General features: G+C 39.9%; 1 protein-coding gene across 1 annotated transcript in view; it reads left to right on the top strand.

Annotated features, from left to right (window-relative positions):
• The window catches only part of dnah9l (dynein, axonemal, heavy polypeptide 9 like), a 429781-nt gene that overhangs the window by 108970 nt on the left and 300904 nt on the right, over nt 1–19907 (top strand). Inside the window, exon 29 of the mRNA XM_060828114.1 lies at nt 95–221. Coding sequence (XP_060684097.1) covers nt 95–221 — 127 coding nt within the window. The remainder of the gene's footprint in view (nt 1–94; nt 222–19907) is intronic.

Here is a 19907-nt window from a genome sequence, read left to right as displayed (position 1 = left end):
TACCTGTTACAATTACCTACTGAAATGAATCCAAACTATATGTTCAAAGTGATTATTGTGATTTTCAAAATGTATGTTTTCAATATTTTTATAGGCTGACTCACTGTGAGAAAGCTTTAGCTGAATATCTTGAGACTAAGCGACTCTCGTTTCCAAGATTTTACTTTGTTTCTGCAATGGATTTATTGGAAATTATTTCCAAAGGAGGTCAACCAAAACAGGTAAATATTTCAGTGTGCAGTCACTGCAAATTTGGAGAATTAATGATTGTGCAAAATGAGTCACTGGAAACTAAAAACTGGCATATGTTGGTTAGCTAAATACACTTGGTGGTTTTGAATCCCTACTGAATTTCTTCCAGTGTTTCACTGGATTGCACAGAATCAAAGATCCTTGGTTTTAAGGATTTCATTGTTTGAGGGAGAGATTACTGAATTTGCTGGATTGTGTTGCAGGCTATCTGATAAATTGGATGATAAATTCATTGAATGAAAAGTTATGTAATAATTCTATTATCTCAGTAATGAGAATTATATAACATTTATGGGATTTGACTAGGTCAGTCAGACATCATTTAATAAAGTAAGGTGAATCTCTTTCAATTTTTAATACATAATTTATGATGTTTGCTGGGTTAATCCAGCTAAGGAACAAATTTCCTAATACGTTGATTGGCAGGTATAATTTAATTAAGCGGAAGCACTCAGCATGTCAGTCAGCAGTTGTGAAGAGAGCAGTTAACAGAATGGTTTTGTAGCCAATCCTCTGATAAACGAGTCACACTTGAAACACACTTGTGTGTTCTCTACACAGATGCTGACCGACCTGCTGTATGTTTGGAGCATCATCTGATTTTGTTGTGGATTTTCACTGACTTCAGTGTTTGTGTCCATAAAATAAATTAATGAATTTTATGGATTCCAGTCATGGAAAATTTAATGAATTTGATGATTGCATTCATTTACCAAGAGATTATTTAATGGCACTCATTCAGATGCAGAAAATGCAATGAATTCATTGGATTTGATTTGCTCAGCCAGACATTACTTTACTTTAAGAATTTGCTGGATTCCTCTCATGGAAGCACAGATAATTTAATGAATTTGGTGAATTAGAGTGAAGTATGATGAAATTATTTAATGACATCCAGGCAATAACAGGGAATATGGATAATAATGGTGAATTTTTGAAAATGATGCTAGTCCAAATAGGAGTCCTAACTGAATAATTGACGAATTGGGTAGCTAGTTGTTGGAGAGAGGACAGCAATACATTGGAACTAAGTAAACCATAGCTGGAAGGAGAGTATAATAACCCATAATGAAGCTAAATAGTGGATTTGGGGGCTTACTGAAATGGAACTCAGACTAAGACCAGAACAGTGTAGTGCAGTGGTGGAAGTCTGTTACAAATAAAATTGAACTAATTTGCAATGAAAATATATTGGCAGAAGTCTGTTAAAATATATGACAACAGTCAAAAAAATGTTTTAGAGACAGGAAATCTAAAGGAATGCAAGATTTTATTTTCAATAACTGGGTTGAAACCTCCATAAAGTTTCAGTAAAGTATACGAATATATAAAACATTTACTTATATTTAAAACTGAGTTCTCTTTTATGTTTTAATGTCTTTAATGCTTCGAGAACCTAGAACTACTTCCAATATAGCCAGCCTTTAAGACCATCCTTCCCAGGTGCTTAATGTTCTGAGTATGCAATAAATACATTTAAAAATAATTATAGGGATATAATCAGCTACAATAGATCAAAAATATATATTTCATTTTTTAGCAACTAGTTTATTGGTGTAAACTTCTTTAAATCAGATCGTGGTGCAACGTTTAAGTTGACCAAAAGAAAATTCTGTTTGCTTTGTAATTTTACTTCGGAACAAATTGTTCACATTCTGACTATGAATAATGAGCTAGCTGTTCAATGATTTTCTGGCTGCACCTTCAGTTTTTTGTCATTTGACCTATTATCTCCTTATATGCCTTGATCTGATACTTGATTATATAATGCTCCTGTGAAGCACCTCACGATATTTTATTTTAGCAAAACACTACTTATACATTGTTGATTACATTAAAGCTATTGAATAAATTTAAGAAGTTTGGTGCTGAACACAAGTTAGGGCAGTAATTATTTACTTTTCTTGTACCTTTTAACTGGATTAGTATCAAAACTGTCATTGCTTACCATGTAACATTGGTTATTCTTTTCCAAGATCTGTTTACACTATGTTAGATTGCGAAAAGTGGCTCATAGGTGTCTGTGTACAGGGAATTAAGTACTATTGCAGAGATAGTTGCTAGCTAAGGCAAGATGTAGTGGTGGTTAGTGGGTGCATTGAAAGCATAGCCTAAATGCAAGGTAGCGCATTGTTCATGATGGAAGTGATTTGACTGTTGTACATTACACTAAGTCACCATTTACAAGTCAAGCTTCAAACAGATAAACTATACAGAAGCTGCAGAAATCTTTCCGAAAGATAATCTTCATAGGCTTCATATATATGAGTAATGTGCAATTAGAAATGGGTTGAAGGTAATGGACATTGAGCAAGGAAATGGACTTGAGACTGAAATGAGATCAACCATCATCAAACAAAATGGCAGAGCAGGCTTGAGGGGCTGAATTCCCTATTCCAACTCCAAGTTTTTATGTTCTTTTACCACTGTTGAGTACAACATCAATGTTACTGTCTTTTCTCATTTCTGAAGATTGGGCGATGGATTTCCATTTGATTTATCCATGTTTAATGGCAAACTGTTACTGTAGTATGCAATGATAGCATAGTCTAAGTGCAAGGTAGTGTTTCTGCAGGATGGTTGACTAAAAGACTTCCACCTCCCTTGTCATCTGCCATCTGGTACTTTGGAAAGGTGTACAGTTTTATAACCTTTTATAAGTTAAATGTTTGACCATGCTCCAAACACGCATTCTACGACTACAAGGTACTGGTGTGGCTCTCATGAGACCTCCCTTGACATTTAAATATTTCAAATATTTTCTATCTTTTCCACATTTAACTTCACATTCAAAGATATATTTCCTTCACTTGGAAATTAACTAGTGGCCATTCTTCAGCACTGAGGGAAAAGGCTTTCATGGGAGAGTTGCTGTGCTTGGAAACAGTGCCAGAATAAAGTCATCAGCAAGAATATTTGTGAATCCGTTTTTGAGTGACAAATGCAGACAAAGAGTTGTATATACAGGTAGGACAATGGCGTGAACAATGATGTGGTCAGAGATGGTGAGAAAATATTTAGGGCATGAACATTACTAGCAGAGAAACAGCCAGGGAAAACAGCAGTTAACAGTGATGGCCAAAATGGCTGAGTGAAAAAGCAGTGGTGGCTGCGAACAGGTTAGTAGTGAGCAGGTGATGGTGAAAGCAGCAAGAGACTTGGAGGAAATGATGGTTAATAGTGATGGCCCAGTCACATTGAAGGGGAGGATTAACGAAAGATAATTAATTGCACAGGGGGTGGTACAATTATGGTGGTTCACCTCAAAGAGGGGTTATGTTTCTTGAACTCTAATGCTATAGGCTTATGCAGCTTTACAAAGTGGAATGTCTGGCTACAGGCACTTTATATTACAAAAAGACACTATGCTATTCTAGTTGAACATATGTAAAATTTAATACATTGTATATTTCATCATCTTTGTCTCCAAGTCCTACTTGCCTCCAATCCAATCTTTAATTATAAACTTACTTCTAATTAGCCATGTGTGTCATGGGCGAGGTGGCATTTATTGCTCACACACTCATGCCCTTTTCAAGGTGGTCATGAACTGCTTCCTTGAACCACTGCAATTCATGTAGTGTAGGTAAGCAAGTTTAGGGATTTAGCAACAGTGAAAGGATAGCAGTATAGTTCCAAGTCAGGATGGCGTATGACCTGGAGGGCAGTTTGCAGATGATGATCCCATGTATCTGCTCCACTTCGAGGGGGTAAAAGTTGCAGGTTTGTAGGTGATGTCTAAGAAGCCATAGTGAGTTAATGCAGTGAATCTTGTACATGCAAATGGTAGACATAGCCACCACTGTCAGTGGTGGAAAGAGTGAATGTTAAAGGTTATACTTGGGTGACAATCAAATGAGCTGCTTTCATCTTGATGATGTTGAGCTTCTTGAATGCTATTGGTGTTTCACTCATTCATGCAAGTGGAAAGTATGCCATCCAGGTCCTGACTTGTGCCTTGGTGGTGGACCGTTACTGAGAACTCATGAGGTGAGTTACTCATCTTAGAATCCTCAGCCTCTGGTTTGCTTTCATAATCATGGTATTTAAACGGATTGCCCAGTTTAGTGTCTCATTAATGGTAGCCCCCAAGATGTTAACAATGGGAATTCAATAATGTTAATGCGGTTATAGAGTCATAGAGATGTAGAGCTTGGAAACAGACCCTTCGGTCCAACTCATCCATGCCAACCAGATATCCTAAACTAAACTAGTCATATTTGCTTGCACTTACCCCATAGCCCTCTAAACCTTTCCTATTTGTATACCCATCCAGATGCCTTTTTAATGCTGTAATTGTACCAGCCTCCACCACTTGCTCTGGCAGCTCATTCCATACATGCGTCACCCTCTGTGTGGAAAACGTTGCCCCTTAGGTCCCTTTTAAATCTTTTCCCCTCTCAACCTAAACCTGTGCCCTCTAGTTCTGGACTCCCCCACCTCAGGGAAAACACCTTGTCTATTTATTCTATCATGCCCTTCATGATTTTATAAACCTCTATACATTCACCCCTCAACTTCTGATGCTCCAGGGAAACAGCCCCAGCCTGTGACTCCACTTTCAAGGAGCTATGAACCTGCACTCAAGGTCTCTCTGTTCAGCAACACTCCCCAGGACCTTACCATTAAGTGTATAGGTCATGCTCTGATTTGCTTTTCCAAAATGCAGCACCTTGCATTTATCTGAATTAAACTCCATCTGCCACTCCTCAACCCTTTGGGCCATCTGATCAAGATCCTGTTGTACTCTGAGGTAACCTTCTTCACTGTCAACTAGATCTCCAATTTTGGTGTCATCTGCAAACTTACTAACTATGCCTCCTATGTTCACATCCAAATCACTTATATAAATGGTGTAAAGTCGTGGACCAGCACTGATCCTTGTGGCACTCCACTGGTCACAGGCCTCCAGTCTGAAAAGCAACCTTCCACCACCACCCTCTGTCTTCTACCTTCAAGCCAGTTCTGTATCCATACGGCTAGGTCTCCCTGTATTCCATGTGATCTAACCTTACTAACCTGTTTAACCTTGTTGAGCGCCTTACTGAAGTCCAGATGGATCACGTCCACTTCTCTGTCCTCATCAATTCTCTTTGTTACTTCTTTAAAAAACTCAATCAAGTTTGTGAGACATGATTTTCCATGCACAAAGCTATGCTAACAATCCCTAATCAGTCATTGCCTTTCCAAATACATGTACATCCTAACCCTCAGGATACTGTCCAACAACTTGCCCACCACTGATGTCAGGCTTATTGGTCTATAGTTCCCTGGCTTGTCCTTACCACCTTTCTTAAACAGTGGCACCACATTAGCCAACCTCCGGTCCTCCAGCACCTTATCTTTGACTATTGATGATACAAATAACTCAGCAAAGGGTCCAGCAATCACTTCCATAGCCTCCCACAGAATTCTCTGGTGCACCTGATCAGGTTTTGGGGATTTATCCACTTTTGTGCATTTCAAGACATCCAGCACTTCCTCCTCTGTAATATGGGCATTTTTCAAGATGTCATCGTTTATTTCCCTACATTCTATATCTTCCATGTCCTACTCCACAGTAAACACTGATGTAAAATGCTCATTTAGTATATCCCCCATCTCCAGCAGCTCCACACATAGGCTGCCTTGCTGATCTTTGAGGGGTCCTGTTCTCTCCCTAGTTACCTTTTTGTCTTTAATGTATTAATAAAATCCCTTTGAATTTTTGTTAACTATATTTGCCAAAGTTCGAATGTGAAGGAGTGATGGTTTGATTCTGTCTTGTCATTGGCTGGCATTTGTGTAGTGTAGATGTTACTTGCCATTTATTAGCCCAAATCTGAATGCTGTCCAGATTTTTTGGAAACAGACTGCATCACTGGAGGAGTAAGTTGAGATGAACATTTGTAATCAATTGCAAATATCCCGCATCTGACCTTATGATAGTTGAGAGATCAGTGATGATGGAACTGACACAATGACTGGGCTTAAGGCACCACTGCAGGCATTCTTCAGAGTAATGTCCTGTGGCTGAGATGATTGATCTCCAACAAGCTCAGCCATCAGGTATGACTCCAATCTAGCCGAGCGCTTTTCCGTTGACTACAGTTTTTGTGAGGCTCTTGATGCCACAATCAGTGAAAAGCTGTCTTGATTTTCTATGGCAATCACTCTCACTTTCCCAGTTGAATTAAGCTCTTCTGTCCATGTTTGGACAAAGACTTCAATGAGATCAGGAGCTGAGTAAGCCTGAAAGAACCCAAGTTGAACATCAATGAACAGATCGTTGTTGAATGATACAGGTTGATAGCACTGTCAAGGATACCACCCATCATTTGCTGATGATTAAAAGTAGACTAATGGAACTTTAATTGGCTGGGTTGATTTTTCCATGTATTGTGGCCAGGACATACCTGGGCAATTTTTACATTGACTGTGGTAGCTGGCTATGGTGTAACTATAATAGAACAGCTTGGATAGGGACATGACAGTTCTGGAACACAAGTCTTTGGTACTATTCCCAGAATGTTATCAGGGCCTCTAGCCTTTACATTATGCTTTGCATTCAAGTTTCTTGTTATTACATGGAGTGAATTAAATTCACTAGAAGCTCACATCTGTGATGCTGGGGACCTCAGGGGGAGACTGAGATGGATTGTCCACTTGGCCTATCTGGCTGAAAATACTTGCAAATGCTGCACCTTTGTCTTTTGCATTGATTGGGACTCAACTCATCTGCAATTTTCCAGTTTGATGCCCCATTTTCAGGTATGTTTTGTGCAACTGGACATGCCCTCATGGACATTTCATTAACCAGAATTGATTTCCCAGCTTGTTGACAATGTTAGAGTGGGGGATATTGGCCATGCACCACAGTGGAATGATTCTTCAGTGTGAAGATGGGAATTTGACTCCACAAGAACTGTGCAGTTGTCATTCTTAGCTACACTGTCGTGGACAGATGTATCTACAACAGGTAGAAAGATGAAGATGATGTCACCAAATTTTCCTCCTTTTTGGTTTCTTCACTACCTACCACAGATCCAGTCTCACAGTGATGTCCTTGAGGACTCGGCCAGTTTGACCAGTAGTGGTGCTACCAAGCCACTCCCGGGGAAGGACAATAAAGACCCAGAAAAAGAGTACTTTCTATGTTTGTGCTACCTTCAGTGGATCTTCCAAGTAATGTTCAACAGAGAGGAGTAAGGGTTCATCAGTCAAGCTAGAGTGGAGCTGGGGATGTGGCAGCTGATAATCAGCAGATAATGGTTAGCACTGCTGTCTCACAGGGCCAGGGAATCAGGTTTAATTCTATTCATGGGTATCTTTCTGTGTGGAGTTTGTACATTCTCCCTGTATCAGTGTCCGTTTCCTGTGGGTGCTCCGGTTTCCTCCCACAGTCCAAAGATGTACAGGTTAGATGGATTGATCTTGCTAAAGAAAAATTGCCCTGTAGTGTCCAAGAATGTGCAGGTTAAGTGGATTAGTCATGGTAAAACCCTGGGGTTATGGGGATGGGGTGTGATATGTGTCTGGGTGGTGTTCGAGGGATTGATGCAGCCACAGTGGGCCAAATGGCCCCCCTCTGCACTGTAGGGATCCTATGAACAGTTCCCTTGTCCATGTTTTCACTAATGCCATTAGACCCTTATAGGGTCTGGAATCAATGTTGAGGACTCTGAGCAACTCTTTTCCAACCATGTGCCATTGTGCCATGACCTCTGATATGTCTGTCCTGTCAGTAAAACAGGTCATACACAGGGGTGTTTGGGATGTGGTCATTATTATAGAATCACAACTTTCCATACTGTTTCAGGCTACTACAAGCATATGAGTTTGCTCCACATGTCTGTCATTCAAGCAGGTCATGCTGATCCAAATTCTATATTTCCAACTAACACCAATAATGTTAGATTCTTGTTAAGCAAGATAATCATTCAATCTTTGCCTTAAAAATAATTAATAACCCAACCTCAACTGTAATCTGAAGCAGAGAATTTCAAAATCTCTCAACCCTCAGACAAAATAAATCACCTCATTTCTGTCCGAAAAGTGCAGCTCCTAATCTTAAACCAGGGCCCTTAGTTCTGGACTCCCCACAAGAGCAGACATCCTTTTCACTTCTACCTTGACAAGACCATTCAGGTTCATATAAATGTCAATGAATCACCCCTTGATTTTCTAAACTTTAGAAAACCAACCCAACCTGTCCAGCATTTTCTCCTAAGACAATCTTCCTATACTAGGTATCAATGTGGTAAATCTGCTTTGAACCACCTCCAATATATTGACATTCTTCCCTATAAGGAGGCTTAAATCATAGACAGTATTCAAAACACAATTTTGCTGCGCCCTGTCTAACTCAGGCATAATATTCAGTTCCTCTCACAGTAAAGGCTAGCATCCCATTAGCTTTCTTGACTGTGCCGTATCTGCATTCTAACCTTTCATGACTCTCACAATCTCTCTGCATCTCAGATTTCAACAATTGATTTCCATTCTGCATTCTTATTGTTCCTACCAAATCAAACAGCTTTACAGTTTTCACATTATTTTCCCAGTTTTATTCCAGCTGCCAAATTTTTACCCACTCACTTAATGTATCTACATTGATGTGCATCCTTCACATGTTGTTGCCTATCTTTGTGTCAACTGCATGTTTATCCACCAAGCATTCAATCCTCTTCATCTAATTCACTGATACAAATTGTATAAAATTGAGCACAGACCCCGGGGGATTCTACTTGTAGCATCTTGCCAATCTGAAACCAGTCTGTTGATGCATAGTCTGTTTTCTGTCAACCAGACAAACCGATATACATTCTTCTTTCTTCGTCGCTATTCCATCAGTTCCTGATTTTATGTTGCTTAACTGTTCAGTGAAATAGCTCTCCCAATTTTGTGACAAGCCTCCAAACATTATTAAGGAGGAATTTACAGGATGTCGTTGTCATTTCCAATGCCTTGGTCAATGCTGATTGGTGTGTCAGATTTCATTTGTTTTATCAGACTTTGTAGTGCTTTGATGTAGCTGAATGGCTTACTTGGCCATTTCAGAGAGCATTTAAACATCAACCACATTGATTAACTCTTAAGAGAATGGGATAAATAACTGCAGTGTTGTGGAAGACTTCTGATTAGAATGTAGTCCTTTTATGTATGATGTGGAGATTTCTTCTCACTTTTGGTTCAGGGTCTTACTGGCATGTAATCAGTTAATAATTAATTAGGTTAAAAAGAAACAATGTGAGCAGATTCCATAAATAAAAAAATGAAATGATGAGGGAGACCCAGTATATCTGGCAGCATCTCTGGAGCAAGAAACTGAATTAACATTTTGAGTCTAATATTCAAGTTCACGTAAACTTCAATAAAATCACTCCTTGCTTTTCTGAACTCAGGTGAAAACACGTCCAGACTGCTCAATCTTTCCTCATGAGACAATCTGCTTATTACGGACATCAATCTAGTAAACCTCCTTTGAGCTACCTCCGATGTGTTTACATTTGGCCTGAAGAATCATATTGAATGTGAAACATTAACTCTGTTTCTTTCTCTGCTTATGCTGCCAGACCTGCTGAATTTCTCCAGCATTTTCTGTTTTTATTTCAGATTTACAGCATCCATGGTATTTTATTTGTTATTTGACCAGATTCTATACCATTCTTATCCCCCCCACACCACACCACATTTATCAGCTGGTGCCTTTGGCATAGGTTGCCTCTGTGTTTGTGATTGGTGACTTGCAGTGTGGAAAATAATGAACACAAATTTCAGGTAAGGCTAAGGATTCAAGGCAAGATGTTCCAATGTGTAAGACATTTCACTTGATAGAGCACTTGTGTCAAACAGCAATTTAATCTTTCGAAGAAGCACAATCCTTCTCAATAAAAATGTTAGGTTGACCCATCATAACTGAAATTTTTGACATAATATACTCATGCTGTATTTTGTCAGAGTAATAGTGAAATGCCATGTAACCTGTTAGGACATTTATTTAAATGGTGTGGACTTTGTTATGCTATTAGATAGAAGTTCACTTAGAGTTTACAAGGCATTAAACTGATATGCACAAATTACTTGATCCATCCATAAGGATGGATCCTGTGTAAAACATCAGATGGGCCAGCAATTGAAATTATTATATGCTTTCTAGTTTTGCACAGTGCTTTGATTTTTTTGATTCCATTATGACAGAAAACATTGAACATACTTGGCAACACCAAGCAGATCAATCAACATAGGGACAGCAAGTTTCCAAGTGCATTAGGAGTGAATTTTCATTTAATTAGCTGTGTGTGGCTCACTGGACCCAAAATTGATGGAAGAGTGGAGGATGTCTGTGGATAGCTTCTTTTGTTGCATGTCTTTTTCCCTTGCCAGGAGCAGGAACCTGTGATGCTCATAGATTAAGCTAGTTCATGGTTTATAATGAGCCTGTTCTTACTAAGGCATATTTTAGTCCACTGCATGAAAAGGCAAAAGTTCTTGGATCTGCAGAAGTGGCTGAATTTGCACAAGTACACGGAGTCATTTACTGCATATGAGTAGCTATCAAGGCAGCTTTTAATCAGCCTGGATTGTTTTTGAATTAGAAGGGATTCAACTCATGCAGTTTTTAGCTTATATGTAACCACTGGCAGGTTATATTTATATCTGTGTGAGATACCTTGAAAGCTGATTCATTGAAGTGACAGGTGAGTTGAGGATGAGGAATTGCGCCTTAATGCATCATGTGGGCTCTTTGGAGAGCACCTGTTTTCGGCCCGCCGAGATTTTGGTCCCTTTCAGATTCCACTTCTTTCATGGCTCCTCGAACCCCGGTCTGCCCTCTCCTCTTGTCTCATGTCCACCTTCTCATCTAGTGAGACTCCAATACTGTAACCCAAATTCCATTTACTTCATACATTTGGTGGCCAATTAATTAATTGAATTGGCCAATTAGAGGGCATTTTTTGCATGCCACCAGAATTTTGTTGGGAAACTACGTCAGGCCATTCTGAGTGTGGCTTTCCTTGCTGGACATTTAATGACCCACTGAGGGATGTGCAAGGTGATAAAAGTCATCCTGCAATAACATGCCATTACTGAAGGGCTTATCCCTCTGAACTATCCTTGGCCTACCCCTCTGATCTCAGCCCATTGACAAAATTCTGCACCTCAACATGAAGCTGGCAATTGGACAGTGATTATGATGGTGGCTCTTAATTGGGTCCTGCTGGTAAAAGTAGCTCTATGGCACTACCATCTGTGCCAGCTCAGGTTCCATATTTAGTGCTGGCACCGGTTGAGGTAACATTCAGCTGCTTGTGTGCGGTAGAACATGCAGAAGAAATATCAGGATTAATCTATTGCTTTCCTTCCTCTTCAGGTTTGAAGACATTGGGTGTCTGATTTTGATTTGATTTATGATTATCATGTGTACTGAGATATGGTGAAAAATATTGTTTTGCATGCATCCAGACAAATCATACCTTATATAAGTACATCAGGTTAATCTGGAATATGGTGTTACAGCTTCAGTGAGGGTGTGGTTTTTTTAGCCCAACAGATAGCTTGATTACTGCCAGCTTTCCTGTCTCTGCTCCTACTGTAGTTTTACCAGTAGTGGGGGCGTGATGTGTCAAATAATCTCTCTGTTAGGATTAAATGAGACTGTTAAATGGGCAACTCATTTGTGGCTACGGGGATCATTCCACTGCTCGGATTTGGTTGGTGGCAGAAAAGGAACGGGGCATGTTCCCTGAATGGCAGGCTTCCTTGAACAGGCTGGTGGTGGGTTAGGCATCTATGCTTAACATATGGTGTCCTTTGGAGGTTGCTTCTCAAGGATGTCTTAATGCAACTTGATAATATGGTCAGATAGTCAACTTGGTATTACGAAAGGCAAATAATTTTTTGACAAACTTATTAAATTTTTGAGAATATAACTAGTGGAGTATATAAAGAGGAGCCAGTATATGTGATGTTTGGGGATTTCTTAATGACGTTTCACATGATTTTATACAAAAAGGTTAATCTGCAAGGTAAGAGCTCATTGAGTGATATTATATTAGCATAGACAGAAGATTGGCTATTTATCAGGAAACAGAATAGCGGTTAGGAGGACATCTAAAAATTGGCAGGCTGAGACTAGTGGAATGCCTTCAGGATCAGTGCAGGGGCTTTAGCTATTTAAAAACTGTATTAATGACTTCTAAAATACAGTTGTGAAAAACAGTTTTGTGAGACTGAATTTTTGTCAAAGGGTTGGCTTTCACATGAGTAACAATTTGGAGAGGTTAAACTCTATGCTCTTCTATCGCCTTGGTATCGCAGAATTACCTGGTCAGAAACTGTTTTCACCAACCTTACGCTTAAAAATAGTACAAGAGCCACAAGGACATGTAGAGATACAAGGAACTGAATAGCTCCTTTAGTGGTGTGCTATTTTGTGATTCTATCAGGTAAGTTTGCACCAGAGTGAGTTTAACACCAGTGGTGAGCAGGTGGTTTTAAAAAAAGGTTACTTTTTGCCTAGAGTTGGAGGTTAGCCAATACATGAATTATATGAAAAATAAATGAATTTCGCTTAAAATTTGGGGTTGACCTTTACTCAAGTATAATTTTCAATATCAATCTTCCAAACACCTATCCAGCTGGGATTTGCAATTTTTTTTTTCCCTGTGGAAAGGCATTAAACTCAAGTCTCTAGTCCCTAGTTGGACTATCTATGTATTGTCTCAAGTCACTGCCAGCCATCATGTTTTTCCCCATCATGATCCTGACCCCATGCCATTTTGAAAGAGATCACAGCAAGGTCAAATCACTTCCAAGCTGGCAAGGGCAAGGGGTTCACTGAGATTAAGGCAACTGGTGGTGCTCAGCAGAATGCTGCATAGAGTGTGGCGAATAGATATCCTTGCTGCAATGTGCCAATCAGAACTACACACAGTACTACAAATGTGACCAAACCAAAGTGTTATACAGTTGGAAAATGACTTGTCGGCTTTGATACTCAAGGTCCTGATTGATGAAGGCAAATACTTGCCACTTCACTGGGCTATAATTTCCTGGATAATCCCTATTTGCCCATCTTAAGCAAAGGAGCACCATTGGCTATTCTTCAGTCTTTTGAGACCTCATCTGTGGTTAATGTCCCATTAGGCCATGCAGACTTAGCTACCTTAGCATTTCTCAAGACACCATCTCACTATTAACATGCCCTTAAATATCAACATAACCTGCCTCAATCTTACCATTATCTATGTCATTTTTAATGAATACCAATGCAAAGTACTTATTAAGGACTTTGCCCACTACCTCTGGCTTCAAGCATAAATTCCCTCCTTTGTCTGAGTGCATCTATCCTTTCCCTAGTTAGCTCATTGCTCCTAAAATTATGTATAAAATGTATACATAAAAGGGTTGGTTTAATTTCTGTTTCTTAATCTTACATATGCTACCTTTCAATATTTCTTGCAATGAGGTTTCCTGAATCTTGCCACCCTTATCTTTTATCCTGACAGGAACATGCTGGTCCTGAACTCTGATCAACTGGTCTTTAAAAGATTTCTACATATCAGGTGTGGATTTACCCTCCAACAGCTGTGCCCAGTCTAATTTCTTCAGTTTCTGCCTAATACTGTTGTAATCAGCTTTTCCCCTGTTTAGAACTTTCACCCAAAGACCAGTCTTATTCAAAACTGTCTTAAAACTTACAGAATTATGATTATAGTTTGCAAAATATTTTCCCACTGAAACTTGATCACCTGGCTTATTCCTGAATACAAGGTCTAGTATGGCCCCTTCCCTAGTTGGACTATCTATGTATTGTTTCAAGAATGGATGCACCTAACAAATTCTGGTCCATCCAAGCCCCTGTCACTAAGAGAGTCCCAGTCAATGTTGGGAAAATTAAAATCCCTCCCTGCAACAACCCTGTAGTTGTTACATTTTTCCACAATCTGCTGAAATAAATGTTCCTCTGTCTCCTGCTGGCTATTGGAAGGCCTATAACTCCACCATAGTGATTGTGCCTTTCCTATTCCTGAGTTCAACCCATATAGACTTGCTGGATGTGCCTTCCAAAATGTCCTCTCTTACTGCAGCTGTGACGTCCTCAGTAATCAGCAAGCGACACCCTCCGCCCCACCGCCACCACCACTGCCGACAATGCTGCCGTCACCTCTTTTGCATCCTTCTTTAATTGAATCTTGTGGCAGATCATCTATGATCTCATTGAATGGCACTTCAGGCTTGAGGTACTAAATGGCCTGCTTCTGGTCCTGTTTACGTCCCAGCATTGGACACTCGCCACTATTGCTGAATCATGGATGGACAGCAAGTCTATTTCCTATCCTTAAATTGACTTGAATTTTGATGTTTGCAATGAGAATGTCTAAAACACACTTTGCAGACTCAAGGTGCAAAACTAATTCCCAAGTCCAGTTTTCAATCTCCTGATTAAAAATCTATTGATGTTTAAGTTATTATGGACTAAGCCAGACTACTCAAAATATTCTGAAGCAGGCAGCTCAGACCATAACTTTGCAATTTGTTTCAATAGACAATAGGTGCAGGAGTAGGCCATTTGGCCCTTCGAGCGAGCACCACCATTCCTTATGATCATGGCTGATCATCCACAATCAGTATCCTGTTCCTGCCTTCTCCCCATAAGCCTTGATTCCATTATCTTTAAGAGCTCTATCCATCTCTTCCTTAAAAGTATCCAGAGACTTGTCCTACACTGCCTCTGGGGTAGAGCATTCCATATATCCACCACTGTCTGGGTGAAGAAGTTTCTCCTCAACTCTGTTCTAAATGGCTGACCCCTTATTTTTAAACTGTGTCCTCTGGTTCTGGACTTACCCATCAGCCGAAACATGCTTCCTGCCTCCAGGGTGTCCAATCCTTTAATAATCTTACATGTCTCAATCAGATCCTCTCTCATCCTTCTAAACTCAAGTGTATGCAAGCCCAGTCATTCCAATCTTTCAACATATGATAGTCCTACCATTCTGGGAATTGACCTCATGAACCTATGCTGCACTCCTTCAATAGCCAGAATCTCCTTCCTCAAATTTGGAGACCAAAACTGCACACAATACTCTAGGTGCGGTCTCACCAGGGCCATGTATAGCTGCAGAAGGACCTCTTTACTTCTATACTCAATTCCTGTTGTTATGAAGGCCAGCATGCTATTAACTTTTTTCACTGCCTGCTGGACCTGCATGCTTGCTTTCATTGACTGATGTACAACAACACCTAGATCTCATTGTACTTCCCCTTTACCTAACTTGACTCCATTTAGATAGTAATCTGCCTTCCTGTTCTTGCCACCGAAGTGGATAACCACACATTTATCCATATTAAACTGCATCTGCCATGCATTCGTCCACTCACCTAGCCTGTCCAAGCCTGTATTCTTATAACATCCACCTCACATTTCACCCTGCCACTCAGCATTGTGTCATCGGCAAATTTGCTAATATTACTTCTAATATCTTCACCTATATCATTAATGTATACTGTAAATAGCTCTGGTACCACCACCGAACCTTATGGTATCCCACAGCCCATTCCGAAAAGGACCCATTTATCATACTCTTAAACAGGTTTTGGTAAGTGTACAGTGAAACTTACCTGGATTAAGTTAGCTAGGTTGATGACTTGATTTTAAAACAGACAAAAATTTATTCACAAAACTACACAATGAAACACAAAGAACAGAATAAAGAACACCTACAGAACTCAGCCTATCCAACTAGACTTAATTATGCTGTTCTGAAGATACACAACAGTCCCAATAAGCAAACTCCCTTTGAAAACCAATATAAATGGAACATGTGCTTGCTTAAAGGTTGAAGTTGAAGGGCAGAAGAGAGAGATTCCACACAGCTCCCTGTTGAACTTGCAACCAGTTCAAGACTGAACTAAAACTGCATAGCTCAGCTCAGTTAAAAAGCTGACCACTCTCCTATCTTTATACAGGTCACTTCTAAAACATGACCACTTTGGCCTGAAGTCTCATCTGTTTACATGTAAATAAAAAGCCTCTCAAAATCTTTTTCATCTCTGTACCAAACCAGACTGAGACTCAGTCTGGCTCAGTTTATTACCCCTCTGAAAAAATCAAGGACAGAGTATCTTTGAGCCAAGGAACAGCTTTTAATAAAATAAGGGACTAGCTTTGTGATAAGGTAAATGGAAAATGAAGTGGCAGCTGTGGTATTATGTGGAAACAGGGTGAGATTATTCAGGTGTTTGGAAGAAAGAGAAAAAAAACAAAAGACTTCTTTTTGTAAATATATTTATTAGCAATTTTCTTTAACTTAACAAACATATAAAATTATTGAAAAATGCAATCAATAACAAATACAGTATAATAAAAAGAAAAAAAAAACACAAATTACTAACTACTAACCTACCCTAGAATACAAACCAAACCCTAACACTATGCAAAGCAACCCCAATAAATAAGTAAATAACTAATAGATCAAAAAAACTCCCAAAAACCACTCTGAATACAGAATAGCTATGCTCGGCTCAAAGCTCCCAAATAAAGAAATGGGAGCATTGTATATACACCTATATCAACTCAGGAGACCCCCTCCAGGACCCAGGGCTTGACAAACCTAACCATCCTGGTTAAACAAATGCCCTAGTTAAGATAGCTGACAAATCTATATCCAAATAACTCAAGTAGGGCTGCCATGTCTTATAAAAATGGTCTGTTGTGTGGTGCACCATGTTTGTAAAAATATCCAAGAGAATGTGCTCCATAATTAATTTCTTCCATCCCAGTAAGCCTGGCGTGTTCTCAGACACCCAATTCATCAGAATTTTCTTCCGTGCACAGTATGCAAGAATATTAAATAGTTTCTTCCCATGCCTGTCTAAAGGTGGTAAATTCTGTAGACTTAAGAGGACAGATATCGGGTCTACTTTGACTTCAGTCCTCAATACCCTCCCTATCTGTCCCGCCACAGCGCTCCAATAAACATGGAGCATGTGGCATGTCCAGAAGCAATGGGTAAGAGTACCTACACTTATTTTACATTTGGGGCACACTGAAGATAACCCTTTTTAAAACTTCACCAGATGGTCTGATGCCAGATGAACCCTGTGCAAAGCTTTTAACTGTGTAGCGTATGTCCTATTACAGATTGAAATCTTTCGAGCATTCTACCATATGTTCTCCCATGTTTCAGAAGACACCTCCACTCCTATCTCTTACTCCCATACCCCACATAACCGGTTAATATCCTGCTGGGCCCTGCCACCCAACAGGTGATAGAGGGCACTAACCGAAAGGGTGTTTGTGGAACATAGCAACAACCTCTCTGTATTGGGCTAATAGAGCTTAGTGAGAAGCGTAGTCTTCTGGATCAAATCCCTAACCTGAAAAAAACGGAAAAGATCTCTACTGGGCAACCCATATTTGTGGCTCAGTTGCTCAGAAGACATCATAACCTTCCCTAAAACAAGTCTCCCAAACTAGAAACTCTTCTCGTTGCCCATAATTTGAACCCTGAGCCCATCATCCCTGGTCGGAATCCTGGCATGCCAACTAAAGGCATGAGTGGCGAAGTCTTGGATAAGCAACCCTCACTCTGACACATCGCCCTCCATGCCTTGACTGTACTAATGACAATGGAGTTCAGGCATAACTGTCCTCATCTTATCCATGAACAACAGGTCAATAAGAGGGTACTTTGCTTTGGAGCAAAAACTTTTTAAGAGGTGCTGAACTTCTGAATTGAATACAAAATTAGTTTGCAGGTTCAGCAAGCAATTAACCTGGAAAATGGCATGATGATCTTCATTACAAGGTGACTGAATATATGACAAGGGAATCTTCCTACCATTATATAAAGCTTTGATGAGAACAACACATGATTGGGCTCCATTTGTAAGGTTTACTTGCTTCAGAGGAATTATGGTGAAAAGTTCAGTGCAATAGTTCCTTGGATAACAAGGATTTGTTCTGATAGAGACTAAGTATATTGGGTCTATACTCTCTGGATTTTACAACAATAAAAAGTGATTGTAAAGGCAGGGTAGACATTGAGTGGCACACGAATCTAGAACATGGGCACAGACCCACAATAAGGAAATAATTCTTTAGTGTCAGGAGGAGGAATTATCTACTCAATGTTGTGTATCTTTGGAATTTTCCACTCCAGGGATCTGTGGATTCTCATTCAATGAACATGTTTAAGGCTGAGGTAGATAGAATTTTGATCTCTCAGGAAATCGGAGGATCTGGGAGGTAGGCAGCAATGTGGGATTGATGTCCTATTGAATGGCACAACAGGCTGGAGGGCTGTGTGGTCTGCTCCTAATCCTTTTTCTTATGCTCTTATATAATGTGTATCTCATTGCGTAACATCCTACAAATTGCTGCTTCTGCTCTATTGATCAAGATTGATGGTTCTGTGTAGATTTTGGGTGCAAGTAAGCCATGTGACATTCCATCCTTGGAGTGTTCACTCTTCTCTAAAAAGAAAACATCTCAGCCATATCCTGTTATACTTCTTCAACATGCAGTTCCTGTGGAAGATGCAAGATATTGATTAGTATTAAAAACTGGAAGAGATTCAGACCAAAGTATACATTACTCAATATTTGGATTTTGTGGTGATGGCAGTTCAAAATGCTGTGTGCTCCTGTGATGTGGAAATCTCTGGCTAGGCCAGCATTTACAGCCAAGCTGCAATTGTGCTGAAGATGTTGGAGATTATTCTAGTGCATTCCTGACTTGTCAGATGATGAACCGTTTTGGGGGAATGTGGAGTTGAGTTACTCACCACATAATTCCTAGTGCCTGACTTACAATTGTGGCTGCAGTGACTGTGACTGATCTAATTCACCTTTTGGTCTGTGGTAATCCCTAGGATATAGTTAGAACTCTGTATTATGCTACTACTACCATCAGAGACTCCATTTCTTTACTGGTTAATCACAGTGAATCCGCTACCCTGTTGCTTCTACTGTTGTGCTCAGGGTAGTGATATCTGTGGGTCCCTGCATCTCTGCTCCATTCTGTAGTTATATTCTCTTTTCTGCAAAGCAATATGTGGAAATAAATGAATGGCATTTTTGGAGTGTTACTGTGAGAGATGGGTGTGAGATGGCACTAAATGAAGGTGAGTGTCAGTGCTCACCATTCAGTTGACTTTTGAATAGCCTGGGAGGTGATAAGAAAAGAATGAAGCCACAGGGTGTGGTGTTCTGAAGAACGCAAATCAGTAAAATGCTGAGTAAGATGGAGGTTGCTACCTGAATATGAGATGCCACTCACCTGCACTGACCTAGTAAGATTACTAGCTCTCTTGTAGCACTACATCCATGACCTTGGGACCAGATTTATCCTGCTTACTCCCTCCAAAACTTATGCAAGCATCAACTTCAAGGGTAAATCAGAGAACCCATAGCAGTGGAAGTACCACACTTTTCATGTCTTTCATCGTTCTTTATGCCAAACTCCAACCTTCAACAGTATTGTTAGATGCAGCTGTTTTGAACCCTACCAGCATCCATTCATTTGAGAAATTTTCACTGATAGATGTTGCATGTCAGCACATCAGTACCCCATTCAGGAAAGCCAAGAATGCTAATGCTGTGCTTAAGAAAATATCTCCTGAACAGCCTGCTGGAACAGTGGGCTCCTGACTCACTGTCAGCTTCTG

The sequence above is a fragment of the Hemiscyllium ocellatum genome, chromosome 7 (assembly GCF_020745735.1).
Source record: "Hemiscyllium ocellatum isolate sHemOce1 chromosome 7, sHemOce1.pat.X.cur, whole genome shotgun sequence".
Taxonomy (NCBI): Eukaryota; Metazoa; Chordata; class Chondrichthyes; order Orectolobiformes; family Hemiscylliidae; genus Hemiscyllium; species Hemiscyllium ocellatum.
This window is presented reverse-complemented; position numbering and strand designations above follow the sequence as displayed.